Source organism: Oryctolagus cuniculus, chromosome 13, assembly GCF_051225735.1.
Source record: "Oryctolagus cuniculus isolate XC-2025 breed Fujian yellow rabbit chromosome 13, ASM5122573v1, whole genome shotgun sequence".
Taxonomy (NCBI): Eukaryota; Metazoa; Chordata; class Mammalia; order Lagomorpha; family Leporidae; genus Oryctolagus; species Oryctolagus cuniculus.
Window position 1 is genome coordinate 17,375,624 of NC_142879.1, and position 26,909 is coordinate 17,402,532.

At 60.5% G+C, this 26,909-nt stretch overlaps 1 protein-coding gene and 1 long non-coding RNA gene across 2 annotated transcripts; both read right to left on the reverse strand.

Annotated features, from left to right (window-relative positions):
• Positions 1-6,273: 6,273 nt before the first annotated feature.
• TNNI1 (troponin I1, slow skeletal type) lies at positions 6,274-17,140 on the reverse strand. Its single transcript, XM_089311286.1, has 7 exons — positions 17,091-17,140; positions 12,240-14,156; positions 11,595-11,726; positions 10,164-10,253; positions 8,684-8,860; positions 7,691-7,800; positions 6,274-6,598 (listed from the first exon to the last, which is right to left on the reverse strand). Exons 2-6 carry the CDS (start codon positions 12,378-12,380, stop codon positions 7,693-7,695), a joined length of 648 nt encoding a protein of 215 aa, XP_089167412.1. The 5' UTR covers positions 12,381-14,156; positions 17,091-17,140; the 3' UTR covers positions 6,274-6,598; positions 7,691-7,692.
• A 6,201-nt stretch (positions 17,141-23,341) lies between these two features.
• On the reverse strand, positions 23,342-24,451 carry LOC149122495 (uncharacterized). Its single transcript, XR_016218799.1, has 3 exons — positions 24,177-24,451; positions 23,922-23,969; positions 23,342-23,426 (listed from the first exon to the last, which is right to left on the reverse strand). It is a non-coding gene; the product is annotated as an uncharacterized LOC149122495 (long non-coding RNA).
• Positions 24,452-26,909: the final 2,458 nt, after the last annotated feature.

Genomic DNA, 26,909 nt, shown 5'->3' on the forward strand with positions numbered 1-26,909 from the left:
CTGGCGCTGTAGCGTAGCCGGTAAAGCCACTGCCTACAGTGCCGGCATCCCGGGTGCAGGTTCCTGTCCCGGCTGCTCCATTTCCGATCCAGCTCCCTGCTAATGGCTTGGGAAAAGCAGCAGGAGATGGCCCAAGTGCTTGGGCCCCCGCCATTACATGGCAGACCTGGAGGAGGCTCCTGGCCCCTGGCTCCTGGCTCCAGCCTGGCCCAGCCGGCCCTGGCTGTTGCGGCCTTTTAGGGAGTGCTCCTGCAGATGGAAGACCTCTCTCTCTCTCCCTCCCTCCCTCTCCCCCTCTCTCTCCCTCTCCCTCCCTCCGTCTCTCTCTTTCTCTCCTCTCTCTCTCTCTCTCTCTTTGTGTGTGTGTGTGTCTCCCTATCTTTCTATAACTCTGACTTTCAAATGAATAAATAAACCTTTATAAAAGTAAATCCCAGACTTTCTAGTGCCCAAAATGTTCCCAGGGAGCAAGCACTGGACCTAGTTCCCTAACGTCACGAAGCCACTAGCCGTGACTTTCAATGACAGGAATTTGTCCCCACGGTTCTGAAGGCTGGGAGTGTTGTCGGAGCCACGCTCCCTGCAAAGGCAGCAGGCGGGAGTCCTCCGCGGCGTCTTCCTAGCTTTGGTTTGCTGAGTGCTCTCGGGGTTCTTGGCCTGTAGCTGAACCACCCCACATTTTGCCTCCATTGTCACATGACCTCCCATGTCTGTGTCTGGGTCCAAGGTTCCCTCTTCTTCTAAGTGCGTTAGATTGGGGCCCAGCCTAAGCCAGCATGACCTCGTTTTAACTCGATTACACCTGCGGACACCTTACTTCCAAATAAGGTCACAGTCACAGGAACCAGGGGTAATGAGGGGCAGAATTCTGTCATTGTCATCAAGAAGTGTTGGCTTTCAATGACACAAAGATGGTAAGGACGCAGTTTCTGACCTCCAGACAGTCCCAGGCTAGAGAGGAAGATACATACATGCTGGCGCATGACACGTGTGCTCACACACAGGCACATATGTGCCCTGAGCATGTACACCTCGCAGGCACGCATGCACCCGAGCCTCATTCAAGTCAGACTGGGATGGAAACCGTGGAGTTGTGTGACAGGAGGGATTAGCCCTGAAGGAGGCCATCTAGGCTGGGCCTGAAGTCAAGTGCAATTCAGTTGTCAGGGAGGTGGGATGCAGCCAGCTACAGGGCACAGCGCAAAGACAAAAAGGGGGAAGGGGTACTTGGAGCTGAGTGAAAACTCCTGGGCCAGAGCATGCAGAGCCTTCCTCGGCTGCGGGGAGAGGCTGGGGCAGATAGTAACGACCGCTACACGGAGGTAGACGTACAGCCTCCACGTGGGCGGGGAGAAAGCCAGGTGTGTGCACTGACGTGTGTTTACAGAAAGGTGCTGACCTGAGCCATGTGTTGTTTAGGGATTTATACACATCCATCATGTTATAAAGAGTGCCAAGGGGATCACACGGTGGTCTCCCCTACACGCAGGGGATCCGATCCAAGACTCCCAACGCAGCTAACCCTAACCCTGTGGGCACTGCTTTTCCCTGGAATAAAGTTGGGCACAGTAAGAAATTAATGGCTAATTGTAAAATAGCTGGAACAGTACACTGGCATGAAACCCCCAGATCACCACTCTTGCACTTTGGAGTCATTATTAAGTAAAATAAAGGTCGCCTGAACAGACCAGACATGCTGGTGACAGCACGACCCTCAGTGGGGTCACTCACAGGCAGGGGCCGACCACTGTATGGGTGCCCTGGGCGAGAGTGCTGGCTCCTGCTCACGGCAACGGGGCGTGGGATTTCATCTACTGGGAACAGTGCAAATGTAAAATTTATGAATGGTTTATTTCTGGAATTTTCCGATCCATGTTTTTGGGTCACGGTTGACTGCAGGAAACAAAGCTTTAAAACAGCGGATGGGGACTCCTGTGGACACAAGGGTGAGGAGGGGTTGTGGAGGGGGAGGGGGCATGCAGGGGCTTCAAAAAGACCTGCACTACCCCAGTTCCCAGAAGGTACCGTGGGTAAGTGGTTGTTCACTTTGTAACTCTACATTGGGCTGGCGGTGTGGCCCAGTGGGTTAAGCCACCAACATCCCATATCAGAGCATTGGTTCAAAACTTCCCATCCAGCTCTCTGCTATGGCCTGGGAAAACAGCAGGAGATGGCCCAAGTCCTTGAGCCCCTGCACCCACATGGGAGACCCTGGGGGAGTTGTTGCCCTACGTGTTCTTGGGCACTGGAGGCATGAACAAGTGGATGTAGACTCTCTTTGTCTTTCTGTCTTTCAAATAAATAAATTTCTAAAAAAAAAAAAAATACACATAGGTAAGAAACTTAACATGAGCTGGTCACTTCCTCCCGGGGAAGTCCAGCAGGGCCGAGTCACCACAACCAGGAACCCCCGGTCAAGGGCAGGGTTTTCCAAGGTTTCTGGGATTCCCAGACGCAGGGTTCAGAGCTGGGTTCTCCTTTCCCAGAGGCCAGAGCAGAGAGATGGGGCATCCCCAACCCAGCCAGCCGGCGGGGAAGCACGGCTGACATTTCAGCTTCGTTCCTGTTCTGTCTCCCCACTGAGGCGCCACCCTGGCTCTTAGGGCAAGAGGAAAATGAAGGATGCGTCCAGGTAGCAGCCCCCTGACTCGTGCTGTTACAGGGCGATATGTGGATCTATGAACTCCGGAACGGTGTTGCCACCGCTGCACGTTGTAAACTAAGACCCTTAGAAAACAGTGGGCAGGCGTGTTGCACAGTGGTTAAGGTATAGTTTGGGAAGCCTCTGTTCCATGTCACAGGGCCTGGGTTCAAGTCCCGGCTCCCTTTCTGATTCTGGTTTCCTAGTAATTTGCACCCTGGGAGGCAGCAGGCCATGGCTCAAATGGTCGCGTCCCCACAGGGGAGACCCAGATGGAGTTCCAGGCTCCTGGCTTTGGTCTGACCCAGGCCTGGCTGTTGCAGGCATTTGGGGAGTAAAGCAGCAGAGGGAAGACTGTCTCTCTGCCTTGCAAATAAAATTTAAGCAAATAAAATTTTAAAAGACTAGAAAAGCACTAGCCACAAGCTACTCTCCTCCCATCCCATATTTTAATATTATAAAAATAGAATTAAGGCCTACTTTCAGTACACACTCAGCTCTAGGAACACCTCCCACCCTTTGGGGCCCTGGTCTCCGAGCAGCAAAAATGCGGGTAGCAAAGAGCCAACAGAGGAAAGCGTTGCATGGGACCAGTACAGGGGACACCCGGGTGTTTATGCCACTTGGGGTCAGCAGGCCCGCCTCCCTGGGGACTGCGTGCCAGGCACACACCGGCTCACCCCTGCAGCCGGCGGCGGCCACACTCCCCACACCCCCACCCAGGGCTCCCAGATCAGAGCCTCAGCTGCACCACACACAGGAGGCTGTGACTCTCTCTTGAAGCCAGGGCGAGGGGCCAGGCTCCCCAGCCAGGGTCTCCTGCCCAGTGAGCGAAGCCAGTTGCCGGTGCGGTCGCAGGCAGGGTGCTGAGTTGGGGCCAGGCACGGGCAGCCTGCTCAGGTCTCCCTGCCTGGGCTTGCTCACGTCCACTTTTCTCCACGGACCGGGAGTCCAGGGACCTCTGTCCTAGCCCTGGTCAGCCCTGTGACCTTGAGCCAGGCACTTTCGAGACCTGCGGTACGGAGCGCGGCTCTCTGCCGGTGCCACAGCGTTTTCCCAGCTCCCTCTGCTCAGCCTCGGCTCAGGGGACCCCTGGGCCAGTGTGGGAGAGTGTGTGCTGGGAGGAAAAGCCCGTGCCCCTCGCCTCCAGGGAGGGACCTGCAGACTGGCGACAGACAGGGACTGTTGAGAGAGAGAGACTCGGAGGAGGTCAGGGGAGGAAGCCACCATCTGCCCTGGTCCCAGCGGCCTGTCCCGGGCTCTGGCAGCTTGGTCACCCACCCGGAACAAAACTGCCCCCCTGTTCGCCCAGCCCAGGGCCCCGTGGGGAGTGTGACTCGCTTCGTGGGGGGCCATTGTGGCTAACGTTTAACCCAGCCCCTCCTTCAGCAGTCCTGAGTGCCGGGCCTGGCCTGGGCCGCCCCGGCTGCTCCGTGCGCTCTGGACACACGGCTGGGCCCCGCCTCCTTGCCCCAGGGAGACTGAAGCCTCCCCAGGGCTGTGGGACTGGCAGGGTGGTAGCTGGCAGTTTCCTACCCTGGACACTCCCACCAAGGTGGGACCAGCTACAGAAAAAGGATGCGGGAGCAACAGACGCCCACCGCGACCCCTGGCCCCGGCCCTCTCAATGCTGTCCCCTTGGGTCGGACAAGTCTGATCCCAGAAGAGGGGTCCCAGCGGTCTGTGTGCAGCCGGCCGGCCATGAACCCGGGGCAGCTGCCTGCACACCCAGCCTCTGGTCAGCGGCATCTGTCGCCCAGGCCTTTGTGAGAATTCTGTGAAAGCACTTAGCGTAGGCATGATTGTTACAATAAAGATTCTCACTGAAGCAGAGGCTAAGAGTGGAACAGACTTCCTGGGCTAAAGCCCAGCTCCACCACTTCCTTGCTGTGACTGGGGTGAGGGTGGTGGTGGGGGGGGTTAATCGGCCTCTCTCTGCCTCAGTTTCCCCCTCCAGAACACAGGAACAGCAATAGCATCCTTCTCCCAGGGTGGCTGGTGGCGGTTGAAGGGGTTTAGAACAGAACGTGGCGCATGGCAAACTGTAGGGGGTGGGGGAACAACCTCCAGCCTCGCCAGGAGGAGCTTCTCCCAACCCCACCCCCACACACAAAGGAGCTGTGGTGAGACACAGCACTCCAGCATCCTGTCTCTCCCCATCTGGGTTCACGCCAGCCCCGGGGTGAGTTAGGTCCCGGCCCCCCAGGGAGCAGGAGGGAGCAATGACCTCCAGGAGCCTGAGCAAGCCTCTGCCCTCCCCCAGGGCCCCGCCCCCTCCTCCCACGGGGCCAGGTGTTTGCTTTGAGTCAGGCCTGGGGCTGCTCGCCAGCCTGTGTAGGGCAGGGTGGAGACCCTGGTCTGCTGGGGCCCCAGGTTAATGGCCGACTGAGATTTGCCTCTGGAACTTGGGGCCGGGCTGTATCAAAGAGCTAGGAAGAGGCAACAGACAGGAGCCCCGCCTTGGAGCCGGGCCAGCTGGGAGGAGCCCTGGGAGGCGGGGAAGGGTGGGATCGGTGGTGGTGGCTGTCCGGGCACGAAGCCTAGCCCCATCCTTGGTGGCACGGACCAGCCCCATCAGGTTCGTCCGCTCCCGGGGGTGACTGGGTGTGTCTGGGTATGAGGGGCGCTGTGCGCTCTGTTTGCACACATCTGGCTTCCTTCCAGCCCTGGGCCAGCGTGGCTGGTCCCCACTGCTGGGATTCCTGGGAGGGCTGGCACTGCACTTTGCACCAGCTTCCGGTATTTATGGCAGATGATACACGGGGCTGGGGGGTAGGACAGGACTCAGCGGGGGATGGTGGAAAGGGGCTGCTCAGCCCCTCTGGGTCCAGTGCTGGGCACCAAGAATCCAAACGACCCCAGCTCTGTACCACGTGCGTCCCTGTAGGCTCAGCTCAGGAGTCGCTGCCACACTCCCCTTTGAAGCCAGACGCCCCTGGCCCAGAACTTGGTCTCTGCTCCCCTAGAGCCACCTGCTCGGTGAATGGCCCCAGCAGGCTCAGGTCCCTCCCCAGCCTTGGGATCCTCGGGTTAGTGGGATGAAGAACGGGTCTGACCCACAGGGCTGACCACTGGCCGCCTCACTTCACAGACAGGATGGAGGTGGATGAAGGTGGACGGGGCAGGGGCCCCAAGGACAGGGCATGCCCCAGGGACAGAAACCAGGGAAGGAGCCACCTGGAGGCCAGATGTGGGATTGCAAGGTGTCCTCCTGGCACGGCCGGAGGCTGAGCTCCTGGGCTGTATCTGCAGGACCAGAGGAGGCCAAGCAAGTGCCCCGACCTCTTAGGCCAGAACAGTCAGGTACATGTGGTGGGCACCAGGGAGAGGTGATCCAGTCAACGGGGCACGGGGAGCATGAAATCAGGCTGGACTGAGTAGTGAGGCCCCTCTGGACAGCTGGTGTTGGGGGCGCTCACTGACCGTGCCACCAGAGGTCAGGGCTGTGGTGAGGGGGCCATCCTGGCTGGTGCAGGGACTGCGTGGTATCACCGGGGCTGCAGCAGCAGCTGCCAGCTCCTTAGCCAACCACTCTGACCGCGAGCTGCTGGCTGGGGACCGGAGCCCAGCCCAGCCCCCCTGTCACAGGCTCTCTGCCTTTCCATTCTTCCGAGTGTTCACAGAGCCGGAGAAACAAGCGGGAAACTAGGTTTTTAATGGAGAGGCTGCAATGTCTGGGGCCCCTGTGGCTGTCACAGCAGCAGTGCAGGGAGACAGCCCGGGGCTGGCAGGAAGGGGCCATGCGGACTCTGCTCCAGCTGCACCACGGGGGGTCAGGGAGGCCCTGGTGCTGGCTTGGGGTCTTCAGGCATGCACCTGCCCTTCCGCTGTCCTGTGCTGTCTGTTGAATCCCAGCTGCAGAGGAGAGCGTGCACGCTGCAAGAAAGAGCAGGGGCAAAGAAGGGGTCGCAGGGTTGGGCGAAGGCACAGGAAGCGGGAGCCCAGAGCACCGGCGGCCTGGTGGGACAGAGAAGAGGAAGCGGTCAGCGCCCAGGGACCTGGGAGCCGTAGACGCAGCCCTGACCCGCCAACAGCATGTGCAGTCCACAGGGCTCCTGCAAAGCCCCGGCTTCCCAGCCCAGGGTCCACGTTCCTTCCACTGCTCCTCTGGCTGCTTCTGCCTGCCTTCCCTTCTCCCCCATGACCAGCCCTTCCTCTCCATCCACCCGCTCACCGCCCTTCTTCTCCAGGAAGCCCTCTCTGTCCACTGCTACCTGCAGACTCTGCCCCACAGCACACCCTCCACACAGGGCCCAACATGGCCTCTGCACGGCCCTGTCCAGTCTCTCTAGCTAATCTTCCCAGGGTGGGGGCTCTGACCGGCTCTGAGTGGTACCTCCCTGGGAGCAGGGACTGTGAGGGCTGGGCACCCACAGGGTGCAAAAGAGAGGACATTGCCAGAAAGGATGTAAAAGTTCAAGTTTAGGGGCCGATGTCCTGTCACAGCAGATTAAGCCACCGCCTGTGACAACAGCATCCTATAGGGAGCCAGTTTGTGTCCGGCCCATTTTACTTTCCATCCATCTCCCTGCTAATGGCCTGGGAAAGCAGCAGACGGCCCCTGCCATCCATGTGGAGACCCAGATACAGCTCCTGGCTTCGGCCTGGCTCACCCCTGGCCATTTCCAGCCATGTGGGGGATGAACCAGCAGGTGGAAGATCTCTCTCCTCTCTCTCTTTGTCTCCTTCACCCTCTCCCAAACTCTGCCTTTCAAAGAAATAAATAAATCTTTTAAAAAAAAAAAAAAGCTCAGGTGTTCAGAAAGTCAGAGCTGGAGGGGAGGGGCCCCGGGGATCACCTGCGTGGTGGGTGGTTCTCAACCTGGGCAAACATCAGCATCATCACCCCACCCATGTCTCCACGACAGCGGGTCTGGGGTGCTGCACACCCATGCAGCTGGACACCCATGGATCTGCCACAGCCCTCGGGCTTGTAGACGAGGGGAGATGACAGGAGCCGGGCCTGAGCCCCCAGGGGCTGCCTCTCTCTGGTACCACCCCCAGCCCAGCCCTGCGGTCCCTGTGGGAGAAGGGCAGGGGTGCCGGCACCTTTACTGTGAGGTCGGGGACTTGGCAGCGTCAAACATCTTCTTGCGGCCCTCCATCCCGGACATGGCCTCCACGTTCTTCCTCCAATCGCCCACCTCCACGGGCCGCTCCTGTGGGTGGGCCACACACACATCAGACCCATGCCCTCTCCCCACCCCACCCCCTACTCCCGCTCAGGCTGGCCAGCCTCCTCCCAACAGCGGGGAAGGGACACCTCTACCCAGCCAGGGGGGCTGAGGATGGGCCAGACAGCCCGCCGGGGACCCAGCCCAGGCTCCGGAGGAAAGAGGAGGCTGCAGCTCCCGGCGGGTCCCAGGCCCACCCCACTCCCCAGTCTGAGGCTCTGTGGCTCAAGGCCATCTCCCCCGACTAATTTGGCGTTTGCTATCTTGTCCGCATGTGGCTGGGCCCATTGCTCCTCTCTCTGAAGCTTCCTGGGCCAGCAACCATGTCTAAGATTCCTGCTCCTCCCAGGGTCAAGTCTTAGCACACACACGGGGTTTTCAAAAGGTTCACAAAAACACTACGTGGATTTCAAAAGAATTCTGCACCAAAATGAATGCATCTTTGAATCCCATTTCTCTAAAATTTGTGGAAGTGCCCTGGGACAGAGTTGGGCCAACCCTGAGTGAGCGACTGCCCTGGGTCCCCTGCCGCCCGTGTCGCTGTCCACCCAGCCACAGGAGGTGCTGTCTCCACAGCCCGTCCCCTAAAGCTCCGTGTTCGCTCCCGCTGGGCGCAGGCAGCGTCTCACTGGCCTCCTCCCTCTGGCTCTCTTTCTGGCCCTGTCTCCTCCACAGACCAGGAGCAGCTTGGAGGGAGTGGGAAGGGAAAGTCCCTCCTTCTGACAGTGGTCTCCCGAGGGTTCTAGAATGTTCTCACAGGCTAACCAGCCTGCAGCAGGAGCTCGTGGGCCTGCCCCAGACTGTGTGAGGGGCAGCAGGGGAGGCCGGCAGGGCAGGGGCTGGGAGGTTCTGGGGAAGCGGCCCTCACCTTCTCCGTGTCCTCCTTCTTCACGGACTTGAGGTTGGCCCGCAGATCCATGGACACCTTGTGCTTGGAGCCCAGCAGGGCCCGGAGCATGGCGTCGGCCGAGACGCGGACCCGGCGCAGCGGCGGGCGCTTGAACTTCCCACGGAGGTCCAGCACCTTGAGCTTCAGGTCCTTGATCTGCGGGCAAGAGGGGCCCAAGCTCAGGGGAGAGGGAGCTAGAACCAAGGGCGGCCAGCGCCCCAGCCCGAGGCCAGCCCGTCCCCTCAGACCCACCCATCGCTTTGCAAAGAACCCCACACAGATGCATATGAATGACTTGGGGTGGCTGAGGCCCAGTGGATGCCCCATCACTGTAGCCCCGAACAAGGGGCCCTGCCCATCCCAGTTCTGCTCGGTCTGGAGCCCTGTGTGGCCCTGGGCTGTTTCCTCGCTGCTGCTCCCAACTGTCCCTCCCTGGTGAGGTGTCAAAGCCTCCCACAGCCTTGGTCCAGCAGGATGCCTGGCCCCAGGCCTGGGACCGCCAAAGGACTCTCCAGGGCATGGTCTCTGGGGTGCCTGTGACCCCACAGGTCATCACTCCTGGGATGCAGAAGTGGCTTAGGGACCTCCAACCCTCCTCTCTGCTGGGACAAACTCCCAGAAGCTGCCAGCCCCACTGGAGCAGGGTCTGGACCAACTCAGTGCTCCCATGCCCCATGCCCCAGGGTAGTGGGGTACCGAGCACTAGACTGGGAGCCTGAGGCTGGGAGGTGTCCCAGGACCACCACTGTGTGACCTGGGCCAAGCTCTTAGCCTCTCTGAGCTTCCGTGTCCTCATCAGCTGGTGTAGGTAATGGCCCCGCCTCCAACCAGAGGGGCGGCAGGTGGAGCACAGGTGGGAGTGCGCTGGGCCAAGGTAAGCGGTCATTGACAGGCATCTGTTAGTGTGGGGGAAGGGCAGCTGCTGTCGGACCGAGGGCCCGCAAGGCAGCAGTGCTGCTCCTGTGATTATTGAATATTTTTTGTTTTGACAGGCAGAGTGGACAGTGAGAGAGAGAAAGACAGAGAGAAAGGTCTTCCTTTGCCGTTGGTTCACCCTCCAATGGCCGCCGAAGCAGGTGCGCTGCGGCCGGTGCACCGCACTGATCCAATGGCAGGAGCCAGGTGCTTATCCTGGTCTCCCATGCGGGTGCAGGGACCAAGGACTTGGGCCATCCTCCACTGCACTCCCGGGCCACAGCAGAGAGCTGGCCTGGAAGAGGGGCAACCGGGACAGAATCCGGCGCCCCGACCGGGACTAGAACCCGGTGTGCCAGTGCCGCTAGGCGGAGGATTAGCCTATTGAGCCACGGCGCCGGCCGATTATTGAGTATTGATTGTCCTCTGGGCCTATCTCCAGCCTCCTGCCAAGGGGTCACCTCCGAGGCCCTCCTGTCACCACCCAGCTCAGCTCAAACCCCCCCTCCCCACACCACCTGCCCGGCCCCTCGCCCAGACTCACCTCCCTGGTGTTGTGCAGGCATTTGGCCTCGATGTCGTAGCGCTCCTCATCCACCACCTCCACCTTGGCGTGCAGCTCCCGGCACAGGTCCTGGGGCGAGTGAGGGACCAGGCGGGAGTGAGACACCAGCCTCCAGCCTCCCTTCTCCCTCCACGTCCAGCACCCTGGGCCCTCCCCCTGGCCCTTTTCCGGATACCGCTCTGGAGGGGAACTGCCAGACTTGGTGGCTTTGAGGCTGGGCTGGGCTCAAGGGAATGCCTGCTCCCCAGCACTTTCTTTTTTAAAAAAGATGTATTTATTTTATTTGAAAGGCAGAGTTACAGAGAGAAAGAGAGAGAGGTCGTTCATCTGCTGGTTCACTCCCCAGGTGACTGCAATGGCTGGAGCTGCACCCATCTGAAGCCAGGAGCCTGGAGCCTCTTCCGGGTCTCCCACCCAAGTGCAGAGGCCCAAGGACTTGGACCATCTTCTGCTGCTTTCCCAGGCCATAGCAGAGAGCTGGTTCAGAAGTGGAACAGCCAGGATTCGAACCAGCGCCCATATGGGATGCCGACGCTGCCGGCGGTGGCTTTACCAGCTACACCACGGTGCCAGTCCCTCCTTATTGCTTTCTCGCAATGGAAATGAAGAGCAGAGATTTGGGAATTCATGCTTTAAACAAAATGATAAAAAGAGCCAGCGATGCCACCACCGGCGTGCTGATATTTTCCCTTGCAGCTTCTTCCCTCAGCAACCGCTGGACTGAAAAGGTAACCAATATTTTAAACACCTTAAACGTTGAGGCCTATGTTGTGGTGCAGCAGGTTAAGCCACCAGCTATAATGCCAGCATCCCGTATGAGTGCCAATTCAAGGCCCCGCTGCTCCACTTCTGATCCAGCTCTCTGCTACTGCACCTGGGAGGCAGCAGAGGATGGCCCAGGTACTTGGAACCCTGCCACCCAGATGGGAGACCAGGATGGAGTTCCAGGCTCCTGACTTCAGCCTGGTCCAGCCCCAGCCATTGTGGACATTTGGGGAGTGAATCAGAGGATGGAAGACCTCTTTCTCTCTGTCACTGTGCTTTTCAAATAAATCTTTAATATAACTAAATAAATAAAAATAAAAGCCATTAAAGGCCTACCTCTAGGGTTAGGCAGGCAAGCCTTTGAGAAACGGGGCTTTCTGAGTCTCGCCTGCATGGCACTGGCTGCTGACCTGAAGCCAGGTGCCTGGTTTGGCCCCGCCTCACCTCCCACACCTGTAAAATGGGATCTGCCATCTCCACCTCACAGGTGGTTGTGGGGATTCAGTGAGAGCACCTGTGTGTCACAGGACTCCAAGCCCATGTTAGTGCAGGCCCCTGCCACCTGGTCCCTGCCCCCCCCCCCACAAGGTGCCCAGCCCAGCCCAGCCCCGCCCCGCCCAGCCCAGCCCAGCCAGCTGCACTCACCTGCAGGGCGCTAAGGGACAGGCCGCGGGTCTGCAGCGCCGGGATGCGCTCGGCCAGGTAGCGCACCTTCTCAGCCTCGCGGGCCTCGTGCTCCTGCTCCCAGCACTCCTTGGCCTTGGCCAGCATCAAGCTCTGCACAGGACAGACCTGCTGAGCCAGGCCTGGCCCCTGCCACGTCCCACCCAGCAGGGGGGAGTGAGGAGAAGGTGGCCCTTGGGGCTGGGCAGGCTGAGAGGCCACTGCTCACTGTGGGCATGTGGGCGGGGGCCACAGGACAGCTGGGGTGGAGAGGCACCAAGTGGCCATGCAAGGCACCCTGGGCCCCGCGGCTCACGTGCCCATCCCTGTCTTCCTTCTACCTGCTTTTTGCCTGTTTGGGGCCCTAAAGCTCCAAAGAGAGAAACCCACATAATCAAGCAGGACCCTCTGCCCCCACCCCCGGGGAGCGCACAGCCCACCCCTCCCAGGACCCCAGGCGGCTGCCAGGATGCACACGCCCCTCCTCCACAGACCACCTGAGCCCAGCCCTGGCTCCAGCAACAGCCAGGCCCCCCGCGCCTCCTCCTTAGCCTTGCTGTGGCCCCCCTCCTCTGCTCCCCCGTGACCATCCACCCCCCCCCCCACGGAGCCAGCCCCCAGCCTCACCTTCAGCAGGAGCTTGCGCGAGGCAGTGATCTTGGATTTTCTCTGAGGGTGAGAAATGGGAGAGACAGGTGGTGAGGCGGAGGCTGGAGACCTGGGACTCACGGCCAGACCAGGCTGAGGTGCAGTGGGTTCCACCATCATTACCCAGAATGCTCATCTCAGGAGCCTTTAAAAGCTCAGCGTGATGATCTAACCCCTCCAACTCAGAAAACACTCTGGTCAGCTACCAGGACATCGGGGCTGACGCCCCACTCTGGCTCTGCTGCTGGTGGACCCTGTAAGAGCCTGGCTGGGTCACATGGCCGCTAGGTGGCCCCCTCCCATCCTTTGCACCTGTCACAGGGGACTAAGACCCACCCACCCTACTTAGCCTATCTTCACGCACATCAAAACTTTTTGCCACCTTAGCGCACTGCCCATCGAAATCTAAGCCCTGAAAACATACTCTGCTGCTCCTATCAACAACACTAGCCGCGTCGGTGCCCACTGGACACTTCCGGCGCGGTGAGACGGCTGCTCGGCCCCTGACTTGCTTTCTGAGCACTGTGTCTCTTTGGGGCCACAGCTGTCTCTTCTCGTGTCCTCTGCTCCTCTTCTTCAGCCTGGGGTTCTGCTGCTTTAAAGAGAAAGGGCTCTGGGGCCGGTGCTGTGGCGCGGTGGGTTAAAGCCCCTGCCTGCAGCGCCAGCATCCATTATGAGTGCCAGTTTGAGTCTTGGCTGCTCCACTTCCGATCCAGCTCTCTGCTATGGCCTGGGAAAGCAGTAGAAGATGGCACAAGTCCTTGGGCCCCTGCACCTGCTTGGGAGACCTGGAAGAAGCTCCAGGCTCCTGGCTTCAGGTCAGCTCAGCTCTGGCCATTTTGGTCATTTGGGGAGTGAACCAGTGGTTGGAAACATTCTCTATCTCTACCTCTCTCTGTAACTCTTCCTTTCAAGTAAATAAAATAAATATTTAAAAAAGAGCGAGAGAAAGGGCCTTGGCGCTGGGGCTCGCCGTAAGATGAGCCAAATGGAGGAACTGGTAACTACTGAACAACAGTGTTTCCATCCTCACTGAGGGTCGTGGTGCGAGCAACCCCTCCAATAGCATGGCCAGGCCCCACCTTTGCCGCAGCCCCGACCCTGGGCAGCACAGAGGCTGTGCGTCCAGCACCCGTGTCAGGCGGGATCGTAGAGACTGGCCAGGGTTGGGGCCATCTGACGCCTCGTGGGAGCCTAAGGACGTGTCTTTGCTCCTCCCTCAACATTCGGCCGCCAGGCAAGACTGCAAGAAGCCATTGCCGACTCCCTGCTGCTGTCCCAGCCCAGAGACTACCCCGCAGAGACGTTGTGCATGGGGACAGCAGCTCCCTGGGCCCGGGAAGCCCCGCAGCCAGAATCTGCACTCGTGGTCTCTGTCCCCCAGCTTCGCCACTGGGCACTGCCACCCCAGACCCCTCCCCGGGGCCTTGACCCACGCTCTGCACCCCCCTCCCAAAGCCCACCCTACCTTCCCCGGTCTGAGGACTTGACACACCCCAAGCAGCTCTTACCTCACTTCAGGCACCCATCACAGGAAGGCAGGGAGAGAGCAGGAAGAGTACACGTTATTATCACACAGCAGGGCCTACACGGGGACCAGGGGCAGGGACAGCAGGATGCCAGAGAGCCATCAGGTGGCAGGCACCCTCAGGAGCTTGGGCCACAGCGTCGGGGAGGGGGGGCCGAGCTCGGCTCGGAGGCTGGGAGGACAGGTGGCAGTGTGGAGGAACCCCGAGTGCCGACCCAGCCCCCCTGGACCTGTCCCTGTCTAGGATCTCTTCTCCTGGGGAGTAGCCTTCAAGGGCTGACTCTGCAGCAAGGGGACACTGGGCCTCGTGGAGGCCTGGGCAGGGCGGGGCTACTTACACTTCCGGCATGGCGGCGACGGGGCAGCACCTGGACAGAACAGAGGAATGGCACCTCAGGAAAGTCACAGCTCCTGCCCCGCCCCCACCCCGCTGGGCTTGGGAGTCGGAGTCAGAGGTGCGAGGAAAACACAGACAGAAAGGCCCCGGCAGACCGGGACGGGACAGAGCGTGGGTCAGGGTCCCAGGCCGACTCCAGCCCCCTGCCTGGTTTTGCCTAAAGGATTGTAAGAACACGGAACATTTAGGTGAACTTAAAGCCTGGGATAGTTAGCTACCTGACACTTGCCGGAAAAGGAAAAGTTGGCCGATCCCACCGCGGGGAGCCCCGGAAGGAGAATGGAGCAGAATGGAGACACGCATTCAGGGAGCCACCACCTGGCACAACTCCAGGGGGCACCACTCACACCAAGGGCTTTGAGCCTGGCAGCCCTGGGAAGGGCAGTGGGCAGGCAGCGATGCTGGGAGGCAGGGCAGACCCCGGTCCCTGCCCAGCCTGGGCAGGTTTTCCTCCCGGCCAAATGAGTTGGGTGAGTGGTTTCCCGCTTCATACACTGCCCTTGGGCCCTTTCTTTCTTTTAAAGATTTATTTCTTTATTTGGAAGAATTACACAGAGAGAGGAAGAGACAGAGGGAGAGAGATCTTCCATCCACTGGTTCACTCCGCAAATGGCCGAAACAGCCGGGATGGGCCAGGCTGAAGCCAGGAATTGGGAGCTTCTTCTGGGCCACCCACATGGGCGCAGGGGCCACCCTGCACTACTTTCCCAGGCTCAATAGCAGGGAGCCGGATCAGAAGCGGGGTGGCTCTGCCACGAAGCCGGCCCTGGGCCCTTTCTTCAAACCAAATCTTCCTGGGAAGCAAAGCAAATTCCACAGGGGCCTGTGGCACTGGCTTGGGGCGGAGGCATCTGCCGTGGGAGCCCCATCTCTGGGAGGCCGTGGAACACAGTCCGACACCCCCTGAGCAGGTGGTCCCGGGGACCCTGGCCAACACGGGGGCCCTTGAAGATACAGAGGAGGTTCCAAAGCCAGACCGACTGCCTGTGGCTGGGCCTGGACAGAGGGCATTCCAATGGGGGGAGGAACGGACGAGAGCCCAGGGGAAGGCCAGTACCAGCTGGGGTGGGGAACAGGTGTGCAAGGTGGGGCAGGAGAGGGGCAGGGTTGGGGCCCAGGGTTTGGCTTGAGGACCTGGCCCGGAGCAGCGGAAGGCCTGCCAGCCCCAGGGGCAGCTCTTGCTCTGCCCTGCCTCTGCTCTCTGCCACGCCACGAATCACAGCTCCGTGAGCAGGGCTTTGGACGCCTGTCCGGAATCTCCCACCCAGCCAGAAAGCCTCTGGGCCTCCACCTGTGCCCCCACCCCCAGGGGAGGGGAAGTGTGGCCCCAGAGTCCCAGCTGTCGCCATGGGGCACAGAGGGAGAGGTGTGGAGAGAATCCATAGATTCCTGGCGTGCTTGGCTGAAATTAGCGTTTACAGGCAGCTGCTTCTCCCAAGGGCTCTGCTCCTCCCAAGACACTGAGTCCAAAGGAAACAGTAGCTGCTGGAGCCATCCCCAGGTCCATCTGTCCGCCTGTCCTGCCAGTCCCCAGGGGCACCAGGTCTCAGCCCAGCGGCTCCGTGTCTGTCTCCTGGGCTGTGACTCAACATTGGCGGGCATCTGGGCACTGTGCGGCCCTACTTGCTGAGGCCAGACCTCCTGCCAAGCCCTGGGGCCTGCCCCCAGCCTGCCCCACTGACAAATGCCAGGCCAAGGGTCCCACGTCAGGCAAGAGGCTCCAGCCTGGGCTGTGAGAGCCACCACATGGGACCCTTGACAGGCCCTGGGGAAGATAAGCAGGGTCCTGATAAGAGCATGGCCCAGAGTGCCAGGGCTCCAGCCCACCCCCCACAAGTAGCAGGCGATAATGAGAAAATCCACAGTCAGGGGACAGAGCCCAGAACCTCCGGAGGGTGACTCAGAAGGGGGCTGTCCCTTCCCTGAGGCCCTGTGGGGTTTGGGAAAGCTGTGAGCTGGCCTGTGACTATATGAGTATGCATGTGAATCCAATTGTGTGTGTGAGATACAAACATGAGAGAGAAAGGGAGAGAGCAAGCTGATCTCTTTGCACACCTAATAACCAGGGATGCAAATATCTGGTTAGCCTCATGCCCGTCCCCTGCTCCCCACCCTCGACCTTGGACACTAGCCCAAGGGCATCCCTATCCTCCGTGACGGACAGCTATCAAGGCTGTACTTGCAGCCTGGGATTATGGACTCTACCGCCATCGCCGCCCACCTCAAGCCCCGGACAAGAGACCCGATCCCCAGAACCACAGTGGGACTAGGACTCCCAAGCATGGGACAGGGGCTGCCTGTGGCCCCACCCCACACGGAGACCCCAACACCCCCGGCTGTGGATCGCACTACAGATTGCCTGCCTGTGGCTCCCGGGCCCGTGTCCTGTTGCCCAGGTGGACAGGCAGAGGGCGCTGAGCCGGCCCCTCCAAGACAGGAACAAAGAGCAGGATGGTTTCCTCCAGTGCCAGCTCCGGGCTCCCTGAGAGTCCCCCTTCTCCATTGTAGCCACTGCCCAGTCTCCTTGCTCGCTGGGCTCTTCCCTAAACTCCCAGGGGCGGCCCCTGTGCCCCAGCTCTGCAGGCCCCAACACTAGCCCCTTCCCTCTGGACAGCCCCATGGGAAAACCTCACCCATGAGGCTCTGCCTCGGGCTCCTGGGGAAGCTGGTGGAAGATTCTGCCCCTGACTCCTGGCCCCTGCTGGCCAGGGAAAGCGTTCACTCCCAGCCCCACTCCCACCCTTCAGCATGGAACAAAAGGCCGAGGCGGGAGACAGGTTTTTGGGGTGGTCTCAAGCACCTGCGGCTGCACAGGTAGGGAAGCTCTGGTCCCATCTCCACGCCCTCACTTTCTGCTTCTGCCTGCGCTCGCCCTGGTCCCCGGGCCTCGGCTGCAGACACTCACCTTGTCCACTCTCCTGCCACTGACCTGTGCTTCACCGCCGACTGCAGACTGGGAAGGCAGAGTGAGGGGAGGCTTTGAAAACTGTGGCCAACAGCAACTGGCCAGTAAAAATAGAACGGTCCGCTGCCCCCTCCCTCTGCCCCTCCCCCACCCCTCCCCGGACCCCTCAGCCCCAGATCCACACTGCAGTGCACACAACAGACACACAGCTTACAGACACGTGTGCAGCAGGCTCAAGAGCACACCCAGGCCACAGCTGAGTCAAACCAGCACCCACCCTGGGAGAAGAGAGGGTGGAGGTGGAGGCCCCTACATCTCCTCCCAAGAAATGTGGAAATTGGCCTGGAGCCTAAGAGAGCTGAGCTCCACCTTTGGGAATCTTCCACAGCTCTGGGACCTGTGGGACGGAGGAAGCCTGGAGTGTCCATGGGGCCAATGGGGCCGAGCTGTTGTGGGAGGGGCATCAGGGCCCACCTTCGTGCTCCGGAGGTCTGAGGGTCTGCAGACGCTGTACCCCCACCTCCAGCTCGGGTTCCCAGGATCCAAACGGCACCCAAGCACCATGCCTGGACCTCAGCGAGACTCACTCACTTCTGCCTGCCTGGTCTGGTGCCTTGGGGGCTGCACCTGTTCACTGGGTATTTTTAGGCTGTTGACGAACACATAATACCCATCCTATAGTCAGAGAAAGACAATGCCTGCTATGTTAATCCTGTGGCTATTATAGTCGGGCCTCTCCCGGGCCAGCATCCCAGGCTGGGCAGGGCAGGAAGGACACTGACCTCTCTTGGAGGCCAGGGAGAGGCCCCACGAGCAGCAGGGGTCGGGGAGCTCTCTCCACACTCGCCTTAGGGAATGCTGAAGAGACACAGCCGCCAGCGACCGCCTGGACATTCTGCTGCCTGCAAGAGGTGGCTCTGTCACTGCTGGTCAGGGCAGCTTGGGAGCCCACCACGCTGGAAGGTTGAGGGGAGAAAGGGCAGGGGCTGGGATAGAAAGGGAAGGAGGCCCAGGCCAGAAAGGGCAGCTGGGACAAGGGGAAGGATTCGGGGGCAAGTCCACTGGAGGGTATTGCCTTGGTCATTGAGCTTATGATTTAAACAAGAACTTTCTTACAGGACCTTAATATATACAGAAATGGAGTTGTCTGCATGGAAAATGCTGTCTATTGCAAAGGAAAAATAAAGGGGTGGATTCTGGGGACCACTTGGGATGCCCCCAATCACATATAGGAGAGCCTGGTTCAAGTCCCAGCTCCTCGGCTTCCAATCCAGCTTCCTGCTAATGTGCAACCTGGGAGGCAGCAGGTGATGTCAAGTACTCAGATTCCTGCCTCCCACGTGGGGATCCCAGCGAGTCCCAGGCTCCTGGCTTCTGCCTGGCTCAGTGCTTGCTGTTGCGGCCATTTGGGAGTGAACCAGTGGATAAAGATGTTCTCTCTGCCTCTCTCTCTCTCTCAAATAAAACAAATCTTAAAATTTTCATTCTAACTTTCTAAAAAAGGAAAGGAAAAATAAAACAGATTGACCAATAGAAGAACAAACGAGGGTCAAACCAGCCTAAGCTGCAGGTGCCCCTGCTCACAGCAAGGCGTGTCCAGCGAATGCCCACCTTGGGCCCCTGCTGTGCAAGGACCAGGCTCATGCACTCAGACGGTCTGGGAGCAGCACGCATCCTCAGACACTGTGGGGCGCAGGGGCCACTGTCCCACCTCCATCCCTGCCACCCCCAACCACAGGGCATGTGGCATCCAGCTGGCCCCCAATCTGCTGCCCCAGTTCAGGAATGGAGGAAAGCAATGGCTTTGCCCTTGGCATGCCAGCTTCTCCAGGGTACCCCCTGCTGCCCACAGAAAGGTGACCTTCAAAATGGAGCTGTGATGCCTCTTATCTTCATCCCTGCTCCAATCTTTCTTTGTGCGTGAAACAGGTGCCAAGGCCTCTGGTGCCCACGCACAGGCCTCTGTGGCCGCCCACGCCCGGCCAAGGGCTCATCAGCAGAAGTGCAAGCCCGCGACCCCCTCACGGCCCCTGCTGAGGGGTCCTCTGCCACCCTTCTCCCAGCCTCCTCTCTGCAGGAAAGGCTGCGCATCTGCCAAGGGCCCGCCCGGGTCACCCCCTGCCCATTCTGGCGTCCGTCCTGGAACTGTGAGGCTGTCTGGTCAGAGGGGACCCTCCCCAGACGTGGGACCAGAAACGGGGTCCACGGCCCCGCCAGAGCCCCAGGCAGAACTCTGTGGCCAGCTAGATAGCGGTCCCCCAAAGACGCCCATGAAACCGGGCATACGACACCTCTATGACACAGGTTGCTGGAGGCTGTGACTAAATAAGGGGCCTGAGGCCGGCGCCGCGGCTCACTAGGCTAATCCTCCACCTGTGGCGCCGGCACACCAGGTTCTAGTCCTGGTCGGGGCGCCGGATTCTGTCCCGGTTGCTCCACTTCCAGGCCAGCTCTCTGCTGTGGCCCGGGAGTGCAGTGGAGGATGGCCCAAGTGCTTGGACCCTGCACCCCGTGGGAGACCAGGAGAAGCACCTGGCTCCAGGCTTCGGATCAACGTGGTGCACCAGTCGCAGCGCGCCAGCTGCAGCGGCCATTGGGGGGTGAACCAACGGAAAAAGGAAGACCTTTCTCTCTCTCTGTCTCTCTCTCTCTCTCACTGTCCACTCTGCCTGTCAAAAAATAAAATAAAATAAATAAATAAATAAGGGGCTCGAGAGGGGAGTGGACCTGGGTCACCTGGGCAGGCCCAGTGTCAGCACGAGGTCAGACTGCGGCAGGTGGACCAGGGTTGGGCGAAGCCGATGTGACACAGGACGAGTGGTCTGGAATCACCACGTGCGAGCGACTTGCTACTGCAGCAGCGAGACTCGGGACTCCGCGTGCCTGGCTGCGCCCTGGCCTCCGTGGTTCCAGCTGTGCTTGCAAGCGGCCGGGGAAACGGCGGCTGGGGAGGCTCAGTGGAGAGAACCGGCCCCGGGGGAGTCTGCCCAGGGCAAGGCAGGAGAACCGGCCTGGATGGGGTCTCTGCCCAGGGCAAAGCCAGCCTGCGGCACAGCCTCAGCCTTCCTGGCCAGCTCTGGCCCCACTGTCTCAGCCACAAGTAGGAGCCGCAAGTCCCCTGGGTGCATCGAGGCTGGAGAGGAGGAGCCGCGTGGTCACTTTGCTACTCGGCCCGGCGCTCAGGTCACACTGCCTGAGAGAAGCCACTTCCCTGACCCTACTGGCGCCGTTCCTAATTCCAGCACTGACCCCCCCCCGAACCCCAACCTTAGCCCTGTGTCTGCCCGTAACCCCGGCCGGGCCTCTGGCACCCACAGGTGCCCTTTGTGGGAATTAGACAACAGCGCCCCCTCCAGGCGGATGCAGCCGCACAGGTAACAGCTCTCCCAGTTGGACCAAGGGTGCATAGCGATCCCTCTCCTGGCTGCCCCAGCACTCCTATGGGTGCTCTGCACCACGGCCCCTGCCCCAACCTCCCAGACCCTCACATCGGCTGCGGGGGAGCCCCGCGCTCTCTTTGAATCCACACAGCAGTAAGCAGCTGATGCCGCCCTTGTTCTGAGACCTCAGCCATCTCCTCTCCAAGCCCTGATCTGCTCCAGGTTCTCGGGCCTCGCCTTAGCGCCCCTCCTGCAGGTCTCCTGACTCTGTCCTTGATGCAGGGCCCTGGCCGAATTCCCTGCAGAGTCCTCCCCACCCCAGCCTCCTCGCTTGTAAGCAGGGTAAGGGTATGCCGTGGCCCAGGGCGAGCCCCCCACCCTCTGGAGACCCATCCTTGGGACAAGGCTGATGGCCTTTCCTTGGCTAGTTTTTCAAGCCCAGTGAGGAGTGGGCATTTAGTCGAGGAGTTAGACACCCACTTCCCACGTCAGAGTGCTGGGTTCGAGGCTAGCCCCTGGCTCCTGACTCCCATACAGGCCCTTGGAGGCAGCGGTGATGGCTCAGACGTCCACATGGGAGACCTGGACTGTGTTCCTGGCTCCCAGCTTTGGACCCAGCCCAGCCCTGGCCACCACGGGCCTCTGAGGAGTAAAGCAGAGGATGGGATCCCCCCTACATTTTTTGGATTAAAGTCCAGAGAAAGCACGAGGTGGCCTTGGTCGGAAGCTGGGTCTCCAGACAACAGCCTGTGCCCAGGCCTCTCAGATCCCCTGGGCCCCCAGCCCAGTGGGAAGTGGAGGGGAGAGTGGCCAGGAGGAGCAGGAAGGCGATCCGGGGCTTTTCAGGCCCCAGGAACCACCCAAGTAGGAGCCAGTGGGGGAGAGGACCTGCGAGGGTTCCCAGCCATAGTCCTGCCTGCTTCCTGCCCACCCTTGTCTGTCCCCTCCCCTCCCCCCAGGGCCTGGGAGGCCACGGCCGAGGGAAGGAAGTAGGTGGCCAGAGGAGCTAAGCCTTCTAAGGCTTCGGGCTGCAGGGTCTGGGCCCGCACCTCACACGGCCCAAATTAGCAAGTGACAGGCTCGGCCCAGCCGCCCTGCCAGCTGCCCCTCCCACCATAGGCCCTGCTCAGGGACAAGGCCTCCGTGACAGCATCCAGGCCCCTCCCCGCCCGGTTCCAGGGCCCAGGAGGCCAGGGCAGAAGGAGCTGTGAAACCAAGACGCTGACACGCTGGGTTCCTGCCACGGGTCAGCCTCGTGGAGGGGCCAGGACACGGGAGGCAGGGCAACCGGGGCACACCCCGCCCAGCCCAGGCCACTCACCCCTTCTCAGCCTCTCTTTCCCTGGCTGTGAAATGGGAAGAAAGCCAGCGCCTCCCTCAGAGGGAACCATGTGACTGAGATGAGCTACTGGGTAGAAAGTCTTGCTAATGTCTGGCACAAGGCAAACTGGAAGGGACACCGGTTCCTAGAACATTCTCCTTGCTGCTTGGAGGTGCGAGGAGCTCCTATGAACCCATTTCACTGACGTGGAAACAGAGGCTCCCTGTGCTGGCCCAAGTAAGGGAGCGGAGGGCTGAGAACCAGACGCGCTCTGCCCATGCTCTGTAACCAGCCTGGCACATAGCAGGTGTTCAGCAAACAGGGGCCATGGTTATCATCAGCATTCCTATCTCCAGCCAGCACGGTGGCCCCATGGGGAACCTGGGGTGGGCCAGCCCGGGCCCCCCAAACTCCCCCAGGAGGCCCAGGCCGGTGGTGTGGAGCTCCCTACCACGGGCAGAAGGAAGGGAAGAAGCCCCACAGGGTGAGGGGCGGGGCCCAGCAGGCTCCAGCGCTGGGTGGGGCGCCGGCCTGCAGCTCCCACTAGTACATTTCACGCAGCTCCAGGCCACCACCCTCAGCCCAACCCGGGGCTCTCTTCTCCCCAGCTCCTCACGGCCACGCCCCTGCCCCCCAGCATGCCCGGGCCCACCTGCTCAGCTCCTCCCACCAGCCAGGGGCCAAGCCATCCCAGCTCCCACTCAGGTTCACCCTGCACTGCTGGCTGGGCCCTCACACCCTGAGCCCGGGTGGGGCCCGGGGCTGAGGCTGTGGATCCCAGGGGTGGGAGGTGGAATGGGGAGCGGAGGCGGACAGTGAGCTGGCAAACCAGGTGTGGACCCCACCCTGCAGGCGAATTCCTTCCATACGGCACGTGAGCCATCCGCCAGCCTGGGAACCAGGCCACCAGGTCCCCGAGCGGCCTCTCATCTGCCTCACCCTATTCACCAGCCCCAGGGTCATTGCTCAGGCCCCTGGCAGCCTGCCCTGCGCCCACCCTGGCCATACAACTCGAATCCACAGCCTCCCAGCCCAGGCACAGTGGTCTCAGCTTCCAGGCCTGCTTTGGGAGGCTTCCCCCCTCCCCAGCTCTGCCCAGCACCCTTGGCAGGACTCGACAGTCACCCTAGGCATGTGTCACCGAGCCTTTCCTGTTTGTAGTTCTGTGAGCACCAGTTCGAGTCCCGGCTGCTCCGTTTCCAGTCCGGCTCCCTGCTAATGCACCTGGGAAAGCAGCAGTGCTTGGTCCCCTGCCACCCATGTGGGAGAACTGGGTAGAGCTCCCGGCTCCTGGCTTTGGCCCACCAGCAAATGAAAGATCTCTCTCTCTCTCTCTGCCTTTCAAATACAAAATCTAAAAAAAAAAAAAAAAAAAAAAAAAACTCAACAGCACCTCCCTAGGAAAGCCCCCAGGGGCAGCTGCCTGTCCAGGTGCCAGGGACAAGCAGTGTGCCCCAGGCCCTGCTTGCACCACTGCCCAGGCCTCCGGACGGCCGCGGGCACCAGGACCCAGCCCCTGGAGACCCCGGACCCCCCCCCACCCCAGCTCTCACATTGCTCCTTCCTGCCATGCAGCAGATGGCGAGGGACAGAGACGATTTCCTTCTCATCGCAGACATGAATGCACTCCTGGGTCTACGAGGGGACGGCCAATCAGTGGGGACCGAGACCCAGCCCGCCTCCATCCTGGTGCCAAACCTGCATTGCTTGCCTGGGCCACCCCACCATCAGCCTGTTCTGCTTCCTCACCTCCTCCAGGGCCTGGTGGAGCAATGACCCCTCCAGGAAGCCCTCCCTAACCACCCTGACTGCATTAGATCACCTACTTAATGTCACTTCTGCATCCTTGGCGCCCAGCACAGGGCCTGGCATACAGCAGGTGCTCAGTAAGTGCTCACTGAGTCGACAAACAAGTGGACAGCACAGCCAGCCGCCTTCCAGCCACAGACAGCACACGACATCGCCTCTGGTGGCTCGGAAGGAAGCTGCTGCTTCCTTGGGGCTCTGAAATAGGGGCGGGTGCCCACAGCAGAGGGGGCGGGGGCAGGCTGGCTGGGAAGCCCCCACGTGCAAGTTCTGGGCATGAGCCGCCCCTCCCCCGAGCTGGAGCAGCCGCGGCCACTCACTGACCTTGACACAGGTGATGACCCGCTCTCCCCTCCAACAATGTGCTCAGACCTGCAAAGAAACAACAGCTGGGCAGCTGGGCCTTTATGGGTGTTAAACTTAGCCCCGGGGTCACCCTGGGCTGTGACCGCCCCCTCCAGCAGCCGTGCCCAGGCTGGAGGTGCAGGCGCCAGCACAAAGGGCCCCTGCCTGCTTCCCCTCCCGCTCTGTCCTCTCCAAACCCCGCACCTCTGCAGACCCAGCCCCGAGCCACCCCACCTCCTGCACCCCAGGAAATGCCGAGTGAGGTGCCCCTCTGTCAGTGGGGCTCCAGCCGGGAGGAGACAGCTTCCCCAGGCCAGACTTCCGAACCCCCTTCCTCCAAGGGGTCCCACCCTTTTCACCCCTGGGGCAGGAGACAGGAAGCCAGCACACTCCCCCCCTCCCCCCCCGCTGTGGCCCTGCCTATGGGAGGCTCCCAGTGCAGACCTCTACCCGACTTCTCCCACCCCAGGGGAGGACTCAGCTGCGAGAGAGCTGACGACCCTAAGCCCGAGCTCAGCTCCTGGACAGAGGACGGGGAGCACAGCCAGATGGACACACTACACCGGAGCCAGCACTGCTGGGGCCCAGCCGCCAGTGAAAGGAGCGCTCCCAGCAAAGCGCCAGGCCTCCTGAGACAGATGCGTCTCCTGCCCACCATAGCCTTTCGTGTGCTCATTCTGCGACAGAGCTGCACCCAGTGTGACTTCCACTGCTGCCCGGCGGGGGAGCCTGACCTCTGCACGGATCCCGGCTGGGGCAGCAGCACCCTGTGCGGGGTCCCTGAGCTCTTCCCCACCGCACACTCGCAGCGGGGGGACGGGGTGGCCATGGCACGTCCCCATGTCCGTGCAGACCCAGCCTGGCCTGGCGCAGCCCTGGCAACCGCGGGCTTCCTAGGACAGTGCCTTCGCTTGTCAGGACCGCCACGGGGACCGCGGGAGCTGGGCAGACTTGCGGGTGGGCAGAGATTTTCTGGCAAATGAGCAGGGGCCCTGTCCCTGCAAGGCCAACAGCTCTGAGGATTTGTTGCCAACTACAAAAGTCAAGGGCCCAGCGCTGTGGTGTAGCGGGAAAGCCACCGCCTGCAATGCTGGATCCCATATGGGTACTGGTTCGAGTCCTGGATGCTCCACTGCCGATCCAGTTCCCTGCTAATGTGCCTGCGAAAACAGCAGAAGGTGGCCTGACTGCTTGGGGCACTACACCCATGTTGGTGACCCGGAGGAAGCTCCTGGATCCTGGCTTCAGTCTGTGCCAGTCTTGGCTGTGTGGTCATTTGGGGAGTGAACCAGCACATGGAAGATCTCTCTTTCTCTCTGTGTGTCTCTCCCTCTCTCTCTCTCTGTAACTCTTTCAAATAAATCCTTTTTTTTTTTTTTTTTCTGACAGGCAGAGTGGACAGTGAGAGAGAGAGACAGAGAGAAAGGTCTTCCTTTTCCATTGGTTCACCCCCAATGGCCTCTGTGACCAGTGCACCGCACTGATCCGAAGCCAGGAGCCAGGTGCTTCTCCTGGTCTCCCATGTGGGTGCAGGGCCCAAGCACTTGGGCCATCCTCCACTGCACTCCCGGGCCACAGCAGAGAGCTGGCCTGGAAGAGGGGCAACTGGGACAGAATCCGGCACCCCGACCGGGACTAGAACCCGGTGTGCCGGTGCCGCAGGCGGAGGATTAGCCTAGTGAGCTGTGGTGCCGGCCTCAAATAAATCTTTCAAAAATTTTTTCAAGTAAAAATTCAAACCTTGGAAAAATTTCTATCTGCCATGGGAAGCTTGACAGGCTTCCAAAGACACACAGACACTCCCAGTAAGACCTGGGTGTTGGGGGAGAGTGCGACTGTCTCAGTTGTGTAACGTGGGAAATCTGTCTGCAGCTGGAAGACGCACCCAACACAGGACACGAGTATCTCCCTGATGGCCAGGGCACGAGGCTACACAGCCACCTGCAGGTGGGCGCTCGGGTCAACCTGCGAGATACACCCGGGGCAGGGGGCGTCTAGGGAAGCGGACTTTATCCACCGCATTTCGATGGCACACTGTAGCCAACCTGTAAGAAATTCCTAGTGGGGCCGGAGCCCTGGTGGAGCCAGTGAAGCCTCCGCCTGCCACGCTGGCTCCGCTTCCCATCCAGCTCTCTGCTATGGCCCGGGAAAGCAGTGGAGGATGGCCCAGGTGCGTGGGGCCCTGCGCCCGCGTGGGAGACCCAGAGGAAGCTCCAGGCTCCTGGCTTCAGTCTGGCCCAACCGCTGCTATTGCGGCCATTTGGGGAGTGAACCAGCAGATGGAGGATCTCTCTCTCTCTCTTTCCCTCCCTCCCCTCCACTCCTCCTCTCTCTGTAATTGCCTTTCAAATAAATTAAAAAAAAATTTAAAGAAAGGAAGTCTTATTTGTGGAGTTTTGGAATATTGCCCAAGAAAAACGTTCACAGTTCAAGACTCCTTACCTTTCTCACCATATATTGCATACGGCTAGAAATTTTTTTTTTTTTATGTGTTGAAACCAAAATAGTGCTGGCGCTGCGGCTCACTAGGCTAATCCTCCGCCTGCGGTGCTGGCACACCGGGTTCTAGTCCCGGTCGGGGTGCTGGATTCTGTCCCAGTTGCCCCTCTTCCAGGCCAGCTCTCTGCTGTGGCCAGGGAGTGCAGTGGAGGATGGCCCAAGTGCTTGGGCCCTGCACCCCATGGGAGACCAGGATAAGCACCTGGCTCCTGGCTTTGGATCAGCATGGTGCGCTGGCCGCAGCGTGTCGGCAGCGGCGGCCATTGGAGGGTGAACCAATGGCAAAGGAAGACCTTTCTCTCTGTCTCTCTCCCTCACTGTCCACTCTGCCTGTCAAGAAAGAAAGGAAGGAAGGAAGGAAGGAAGGAAGGAAGGAAGGAAGGAAGGAAGGAAAGAAACCAAAATACATGACAACAGGTTGACTGCAAAAGCAACTGTGACAACCCAGCAGTCTTCTACAAAGCCAGA